We start from the raw sequence: 9823 nt of genomic DNA, 5'->3' as shown, positions 1-9823 counted from the left end.
ATATGTCTTAAGCGGTAGGCTGTACAAGTAGCGATAATGACAGGTCCAAGATAATGTTTTGCAAAAGATGTAGAAGAACCAAGCTTACAAATTCTCGGTGATCTGTCTCTGACTCGGAATTAATTGTGTTCACCGTCTGTTGTAGTTTCACATCCCGCTAGTCATTTTGAATGTCACGTCTTTCTGTACATTGCAGGAGAAACTATCGACGCCAGGTGCTTTTATTTGAAGGGTTTTTCTAGTTTTTAAGGTCTGAATTTGGAAAGATTAGCATTGCAGGATATGAAGGCATAGAAAATATGACTATGAGAAACATTCAAGCGCGTACATTTTACCTTTAAGCACCGGTATTCATTGTTCTTCCCATTGTTGATCCCTGATCTAACCTTAATCGAAAAAACACACCCAAAGACAATAAGTTGAAAAAATATTGAATAATTTATTAATATCAGATTTCATAACGAAAAATGATACATTTGAAAGAAAACAATACAGTGAACGAAGTGTACGATCTTCTCTCGAGGTCTGAGCTATTCCAGGGGTACATACCACTGAAAGTGGGATGATCCTGCTCACGCCAGTAATACAAACATTTTGTGTAATATTTGCATAATTGTTTTAGTTCATTTTTTACTTATTGTTTATTTTTTTCATGGTGGAGGGTCCTAAAGTATAAAACAAAGAAAATAATTGGACAAGAAAGAACTGTGTGAATATTACACAATAAGCAATGCTGTGTCCCAGTCATTTTTTGTGAAATTATCCTAAATATAACCTTGAGGGTAATAAGCAATTATGTTTACCAGTCAAAATACCATAGTTCTCCGATACTCATACATCCCACTGTTTTAACAGGAGAACCAGAGTACATTCCCATCTCTGCCACTGAAATTCTTTAATTCCATTGTTGCATTGAAATAGCGAATATTGGATCACTTAGTTGGATCCATTTACGTGGACCAATACTAGTTGTGGCATTGGGAATGAGCCCTCAAACCCTTGTAACACAGGTCCAAACCAGTTGCCCTAAGTGTCAGGGCACTATAAAGCTAGCTTCCTCACTATAATCTTCCTCCATGATAAGGTAGCTTTCAGTATTGCAGATATGGGTTATATATGAAATCGAGATCAAGCTGGCAATGCTGAAATCTAGAACCTAGGGTAATACCAGTAGCCTCCACAACTACACCACTTTGTCTATTCAGAAAGTTTCAATAAATTTTAACTCTCTATTCTCTAGTTGAGTATGGTTAACAACATAATAATAACAATGGCAACAAAAGTGGCAAGAAAGAACAAGCCTGGTGAACTGAATGTGTTTGACACTTTATGTGAAGCAGACTTTGTGTTGCATAACAATGCTTTTAATGAAAGATTATTAAAATCCTATACGTTCATAACTACATGTACTGATACATCATAATTATGTCTTAAATACCTTGGTATCACAGAAACATATATTAAAACAATGATATAAAACAAAGCTCGTTGTTTTTTTTTTCTTTGTACATAAAATGATGAAGAGATCACATCTGCTAGAAAAAAAATTAATCTTCCAGCACATCAATGTTATTAATGCAGTTAAAGTCAGATTTTTATTTTCAAAATAAATAAATTCAAGCAGCTGCATACATGATATAAATCATAAAAATGAAGCAAATGCCCACATTGCACTGTCGTGTGAAATCTAAATCATTCATGTAAAAACACTGCTAGTATTCTAACAACACATAACATTTTACTACAATTGATTGTAAAATTTCTTTTTCTTTATAATCTTAATTTAAATATTCCTCTTTGACTCGTGAACATGACATGTTCAAAACTGACTGTACCAAGCAATAAAACTATTGTATAGAACATATACTGCTTTGTTTCTGTCCGTATTTTGGGGCAGGTGGTTTCGGGGGCTTCTTCTGGTAGCGTGCCTTGTCCATGTGAAAACCTCGCCTTCTGTTTGCTGTAAATGGAAATATTTTAATAAGATGATAGTTATAGGTAACTGTAATAATCAGCAAGTTATCAATTTCTTATTTCACACGATATCTATTTTACAAAATTGCAGACAATAACCCTTAGCTAATACTTTTCAAAGATAAAAAACCTGAAATTTATAGGTTGACTGGCAAATCAAAAGTTAATGTTGCAGAGAGGAAAAAGTCAGCATTTTTATCTTAGTCATTTAAGTTTACATCACAGTTTCATAACAAAAAACATCATTATGTCTTAAATACCTTGCTATTACAGAAACATACCTCAAAAAATGATATAAAACAAAGCTTTTTTTTGGGGGGGGGGTCTTAGTACACTAAATAATGAAGAGATCACATGCTTGAAAAAAAATTTCAGCACTTCAATGTTTTAATTGCAGTTTAAGTCATATTTTCATTGAAAGAATATTCTTTCAACCATTATACTTGCTGGCTGCACTTTCCCTTACCTTCTAAATACACCTCCCTATTGAACAGCCCGGCATTGAGTGCAATACTGAAAGAAAAACATTTATCTATTACTCCATTTGCAAATAATAATTTACAAATCCTATTCACAATCTGTGCAACAGATTTTACAGTTTTTTCCACAATATTTCTTTAATTGTGTAATGAATATCTGCCTTTGCAGGATGTGCATAAAATGCCAGTGCCTATAATTACTTGCATCTGCCTGGCTGCCTAGAGTGTGACGCACATGTGCAGTGCATATGCTGCAAATGTGCCACACACTTTGCTATGGTGCTTAATTGCCAGCCTGTTTAGAGTGTGCTGCACATGTGCAGTACATGTGCAGCACATGTGCTGCACACTTTTCATTCTGCTAAGGGTACTTACTTGTCTCTGCCAGGCCTGATGGTCACCTCATACAGCCCATACACTGGCTTGTGGTCGGAGAAGGTGAAGGACTGGACACTGTCATACACAAGACAAGAGATCGCATTCTTCTTTTTGCTGCGGAATAGTATTCTGTCCTAAAATTAAATTGTTGTAATTTTTATCAAGTTGAGATTTGGTTGAATCTGGAGGTAAAAGGATCCAAACTTTGGTCGTGGACTTTAAGGTTTTTTTTGTTTTTTTTAACACAGACATGGGGAAAACGTTGGATTGACTGAAGGCCCAGCTAATTCAGTGGTCTGATAATCGATGTTTAATTATGGTATATCTTTATGTATTGTATTTCCACGAAAATCATGCCAGTCCACAAGACCACTATCAAAGATCTGGGCAGTCCTCTGGCTTTTCAGGCAGACATGACTGGTCAGACCAAGGGGCGGATTGAGACCTTCTTCTGGGTCTTTCGGAAGACAGTCAGAACTTCAAGTTTACATTGTCAGGCATGATTTTTTTTTTCTGTCAGAAGACTGTCAAAAAAGGAGGATGGGTCAACAAAGATAATTTGGAAGACTGTCAGAAAATATTTCTGGATTGGTCCCTGAGACCAACAGTCTCCTCACATCCGAAAACAGATCATGATTTGAACAGAAAAGTAGCTGTCATTTTCATTATTAATATAACTTACTGTATATGAAGGAATCCTCTGCTTTGGAGATGTATCATAGTCATCTGTGCCAATATCAAACTTGTAGGTAGGTGGGAAGCAGATTCTGCCCTCTTGGAAATGATCAAATATGAGACCTACAAAAGACATACAAAACATACAGTGACACTAATGGAGGTGCAAGAATAAAATGTCATTAATGTGGACAAAATTTTATTTTCCAGCCAGTAACCAAGTATATATTCCTTGAGATGGTACTGTACGTGGCCATGGCTACTTATGTTTTGGTACGTACAATATATGTCTGCTAATACACTGCCACCCTCTCACAATACATGCCTTCAGCACCTCTCACTGAAGCCTGAGATATTTTAATTGGCAAACATGTATAATTCTCGGTTGACAGTGTATAATCTCACACATATCAATTTCAATTATAGGGAAAAGAAAGTACTCCTGGTGTATTTGTTGTTTAAGGGAAAATAATAAAAGTAAACATTCTTGACAAAGACTTAACTATGCATCATGTACTTTTCCTCACCTTCATTTTGCAGTCTCTTAAGTTGGTCCTTACTAAGTAGAACTTCATAATTGGGGTGTTCATCTTCAGCAGATGTATTGATGAGATTGACAACATTTTCTCTGGGATGGTCTATCCTGAAGTTGAGATCTCCACACCAGAATACACAGTCAAACCTGGCAGTGGCATCTTCTACAAATTATACAGAAACTATAGGTGACTCAGAGATAACTATTATGAATTATAAGAACTGTGATGTTTGAAAATGAAAAAAGAAATGTAGTTTTGTAGAATTGTACAGGAGTAGAAAAGCGTTTAGGGCAGCGTAGAACATCCATCAGGGCAGCTTAATTTTTTTTTATTTTTACTTTATTTGTAATGAATAACATAATGGCTAAAGAAAGAGAAATTGCAATAGTCCTAAGTAAGATGAAGTTCAACATATTTCAAAATTGTCAGACATATTGCCCCTAGCAATGACGCTCAACAAGAAAAAATAGGGAAAAGTAAAGATATAAAACCATTCAAACTGTGTGTAAGAATTGCAATTTAGAGAGGGAATGTTTCTTCTGTTTTTACCAATGAAATAGTTACTGTATGACAGCAGCCTTACTTTGCATAGAGTATGGGTTTGTGATCACAGTCCTTGGTAAAGCTATGCCTTGACTTATTTCATTGTAATCCCTCACTCTGTCATGCTCCTTGTCATCATCAGCTGAAAACAGAATAATAGAATGATAATATTCTGTGTGTAAACATTATTTCTCAAACTATCAACAAAAGGATTCCTTTAGGTTTTATTATTTGACATTGCATTAAGTTTTCAGTTTCATTCAATGGGCCTAACTTTAGTGATAGCAAGTAATATCACTTCTGGGTACTTGAAAAACGAGGGAATCAAACTTTTTTATCTTATGATAAGAAAATATTTTCTAGTATGAAAAAGATAACAGCATAACCATATACATTATGTTTACTTTGTGTACTTACAGTGAAAGTGACAGCCCAGGAACAGGAAAGATGTTCCAAAGAGAGTAAATGACAGCACCACAGCACCTTTGGTCTTGATCATGGCAAACGCACGTGTGGTCACACGATCCTCTTCACAAACTGAAATATCAGTCACTCTTAATCTCGATGCATTTGATCCCTAATGCAATCAAGTGCTAGTAGTACGCTGTATAAACAGTTTTCACATTTTATGGCAATAAATTTATGTCTGGAAAACAGATGAGTACCAGTACATACATGTAGCATAAAAATGTTCCCATTATAAAATATTGCTGGCATCCTGAATATGATTATTTCATAATAGGATGCAACATGGAATACAAACAAAATACTAGTGGTAAAGACGATGTGTGATATAAAATCAAAATAAATGATGTCGCATAGAATTTTTTTCCAAAAATAAACAGACCTTCCTGATTCTGATCAGAATTCATCATAATTCAGATTGGACCCTTCCAGCCAAAAGGGGCAGTTCTTTAACACCCCCCCCTCCCCCCCCAAACTCCCTTTTTCTGTGCACCTGATCATACTTTTTTAACTAGCTGAATATCTTAATTAAAATCAAATATAAGAATTCAAATTACCTGAGCAATACCAGATGAGTTCCCTCTGTAGAAATAATGATATATGTAGAGAACCGTGGATTGCTGAATGTAACAGTACAAACTGAGGCCCCAGAGTTTCCTGGAGCTTGATTTCCCAGGCTTTCCTAGAATAACAATAAAACTTTATCGATCAAATTGTGATCTAAAGGTTTTTTAATGGCATATTTTTACAACACAGTAACTGTGGCTACTAAGATTTTTTACAATACTTACTCTTACTAGACTAGTATATGACATTTTCCAGTAACTTAAGCGAGTAATTACCAAATCAAAATTCTTATCCATTTTGTATAAAAATATACAAAAATTTGGCTTCAAGCAACCCCCATCATTGGTTGTGTAAGTCTTTATAACCAATATAGATTATACTGCATATCAAGTTAATTAAGATCTTTAACTGGGCTTTGTAAATGTACCTGTCTGTGTCCATCTCCTGTGTTGCAATAACATAGATTTCTGGAGCAAACATGATGTTGTCCGGCAGGAGAAAGTCGTCTATAGATTCAGGATGACCCTGCAAATCACATTAGAAACTTGAGGTCAATGATGTTTAATTGCTGTTGCTTATTTTCTTGCTTTTTTCCAGATATTATTAAATCAGAGCAAGCTTAATTATAATGGGAAAAAAAAACACCACAACCATCTTGTTAGAAGTGTCAATCACCGCATTTCCATAGATTAGATCAACCCACTTTAGATCGACCTAACTCCCTGGGGGTTCATGCTAAATAGCTGTCAGCCGGGCGGACACGAGAGTTAATTACCCCCTTACAGCTTGTAGTAGGCGGGACGGACATTTAAGTCGGATTATCTGAAAGTAATCTAGTGAGACTCCCCGCGGGGATAGATCGATCTAAAATATATGGGAATGGAGCCTTAGAAATCAATATGTATATTATAATTAGCTATCACTTCTTAATATGTGGCTGGTAATTTAGATATATACTCATTCCAACCATAACCACTACAGCTAGCTTTGCACAAAATAATTCACAGAAAGCTTTCCCATGCAGCTCAACTCTCCATACAGCAGACGATAATTATAACATTATAATCCAAAACAATCTACGTCGCAGTCAGCTTATTACCTTCTGTTCCGCCATGTTCCAGGTACCAACAAACACCCGCACCTGTCTGTCCACCAGGTGGCGGTCAAGTTCTGAAGTCCCCATTAGAGACGTAGCACCGGTCATTCCGCCAATTAAAAAGTTCCTGAAATAAATCATCATCATCATGGTCAGATAAACTGCATATAACCAGGGTGTCAGATGCACCTTTGATAAAGCAAATGGACAAAATTTACTTCCAATTAAAAAATTGAGTATGATTTCCATATTTTATATTCATGCTGAACTACATTACAATATCTCATCTATCCATAAAGGTAAACATTTATATCAGTTTAAGTTACAGTTTTTAATCAGCCTGTTTGAATATATATTTTTCTCAACAGATCCACATGAAAGTTCGGAGGCAGACCTTTTGCTGCCTCAGGATTGTAAAATGGAAATCACATAAAACAGCCCAAAATGAGGTCAACACTATGGGACCACTCCCACAGATATTTACATCGATCTATCTCCCTGGGGAGTCTCACTAATCAACTTAACCGGCTTAAATGTTTGTCACGCCTAGAAAATAAGTAAGGGGGTAATTATCTTTACCCCCTAACTGATTCAGAAGGTGTGACAGACATTTAAGCCAGTTAGATTGTAGCAATTTAGTGAGACTCCCCAGGGAGATAGACCGATCCAGATGGATCGATCTAGGCATGGGAACCCAGTCTATGTGATGTCATGTCATGAGACTAGAAAACATGGCTATCTCAGACTCAGTTCCAACTAAAAGTCTCACCTTTCCCTGAGTTGTGCTGTGGACAACATCTTCAGAATCCCAGTAGACGCTGACGTCTGGTGCGACAGTCCATCCAGGGTACCTGTCCGTAAGGGAGAGTCCGTTTTATACGATGTCTTTAATGAAAAAGAGGTCATATTTTTTGACAGAGGTGGAGGGGTGTTTGTCGGCCGCAATGGTGGCAGCACATTCTTTCCAACTGGTGGTTTAAGAGGAGTAAAACCTAATGTGCTGTCTTTGCTATCAGTTTTATCAGGTGTGTTGTCTAATAATTTGGCATATTGTTCTGTCAGTTCTGATTCACTATCTGTCTCCTCTTTGTTTACTTCCTCCTCCTCCTTTTCTTCCTCTTTTTCTGCTGACCAGCGCTCTTTTAATTGATCATGGAACTTTGAACTTGATTCTGGTTCCTTGTCAACAGGTTGAGGCGCTAGTGCTTTGTCAACTGTGCCAGCAGCTTGTGGAGGATTTAGAGCCATGCCCTCAGTCTGTCCAACAGAATTCACACTCGCCATGCTCCCGCCAGACTCATAATCGGATGCTGCCTCTCTAGATAAGGGTATGAGATTTCTCCGCCGAGCCGGCTGTGGGGTACCTTGAATATTTGAAGTTTCCGGGGGATGTGGTTGAAACCTGCTGTTGCCTAATACAGGCTGATTGTCCACAGTGGATGTTTTTATGATTGGCTTGTCACCATTTACTTGATTAAGCTCAGCTAGTTCTTTTTCATCCGCATCTTTGAATATATCCTCAGGTGTCGGTATTTTGGCAGATTTTGCCTTGGGGGTCCCCTTGGATTCGTCCAGGAGATCTGACTGGGAGTGCTGCCCCTGCCAAGTCTCATCATCTATCACCATTTCAACGTCAGCATTTTTATCCTCCTCCACTGCAGTATCCGACCTCAGAGATGTGTTTGATCCCTCTCGTTTTTTAGCTGCCAACCTCGCCAGAGCAGATTTCTTTTTTTTCCTCCCACCATTAAGACTAGACTGTGAACCCATTTCATTGTCATCTGCATGGCCATTTAGCTGCTCTCGGTTGTCGGTGTTTTCAGCGTTTGTAAAATCTTTGTCTTCTTTTTCATTTAACGATGCTCTAGATCCACTCAAACTTTCTGTGTCACTTTGTCCCATGCCTTTCCTTTTACCTTTATGCTCGGCAAGTCTGGATAATGCTGACTTTTTCTTTTTGCCTGGATAAAAATTACAAAAAATATTACAATAATCCAATGGATCTTCACCATCAATTATAATTATGCCTTTGGTGTTCAAACTGCATCAATGTCAAATTACAGTGACACAGGACATCTGTTGAGATTTGTATATATACCTATGGGGGCTTGATTTGGGACAATTTATTTTAAACCCTCCCAACATATATATATATATATATATATATATATATATATATATATATATATATATATATATATATATATATATATATATATATATATATATTTTTTTTTTTTTTTTTTTTTGATGCTAGCTAGTATGAGTACTAGTATATTCCTGTACAAAATCAACATGCAATACATATGCAAACACATAAACTGCACATCATTATATAAGCGCTTACATGTTTTGACATTTACCTGTTTTGGGGCTATCCAAAACTCCACCATTTTCTAAGAGAGGGCTGTAGACGGCGCTAGGTGAAGGTTTGTCTGGGGGATCTGTGCTACTCTCTGCCGGACCAGCCACGTCATCGAGGTCAAATACCAAGCTCTCCATTACCTGTATCACTACAATGACAAAACGGGGGGCATACTGTAGGGATGATTTAGTCTCTCTTAGTACCATCGATTTTATTTTTTAGCAATGTTGTTATTAGATAAACACTGCTTGTCTGTACGACTTATTACTGGTGTAACTACAACATACTGCTTATGAAAGTTATTCAAACGTTTCTTCGATTAATGCTCTTGTTGTAATAAAAGTATTTGTCGGCCTACTTAATCTACTACAGAACAGAGGTAATTCAAAAACACTGATGAAAAAAAAATGTGGAGACAAAGATGTAAACAACCGTTGCTATGCACGTTATCAGTCTTTACAATGCGCCAATTTTTAATCGTGCCTCAACGTTAGGTGAATATTCAAGTCTCCTTCCTTTGCTGAGAGCCACAACGCTATTTAATTGATATTTAAGTTTTATCTCACCTTTTACATCCTACAAACTGTCAACCAATAACTTCGGTTCGCCATGATGGCTTTTCTGCTTTCATACGCATGCGTGAAACCATTTTTAGCTGTCGCAAAACCCAGGGAACGCGAATATAAACTTCTTATTTAAAATTCGATAACAAAATTAATATCTATTTATTAAAACATAACAAAAA

At 36.7% G+C, this 9823-nt stretch overlaps 1 protein-coding gene across 1 annotated transcript; it reads right to left on the bottom strand.

The window, feature by feature from the left end:
* Positions 1 to 1310: 1310 nt before the first annotated feature.
* On the bottom strand, positions 1311 to 9766 carry LOC106175147 (uncharacterized). Its single transcript, XM_013556992.2, has 13 exons — positions 9645 to 9766; positions 9077 to 9226; positions 7483 to 8674; positions 6717 to 6840; positions 6045 to 6142; positions 5608 to 5732; positions 5003 to 5122; positions 4626 to 4727; positions 4034 to 4204; positions 3514 to 3629; positions 2829 to 2965; positions 2441 to 2487; positions 1311 to 1960 (listed from the first exon to the last, which is right to left on the bottom strand). Exons 2-13 carry the CDS (start codon positions 9213 to 9215, stop codon positions 1848 to 1850), a joined length of 2484 nt encoding a protein of 827 aa, XP_013412446.2. The 5' UTR covers positions 9216 to 9226; positions 9645 to 9766; the 3' UTR covers positions 1311 to 1847.
* Between the last annotated feature and the right edge of the window lie 57 nt (positions 9767 to 9823).

Source organism: Lingula anatina, chromosome 3 (genome assembly GCF_051362555.1).
Source record: "Lingula anatina isolate TDL-2025a chromosome 3, LinAna3.0, whole genome shotgun sequence".
NCBI lineage: Eukaryota > Metazoa > Brachiopoda > Lingulata > Lingulida > Lingulidae > Lingula > Lingula anatina.
Note: the sequence above shows the minus strand (reverse complement) of the source record. Positions and strands in the feature narration are given on the sequence as shown.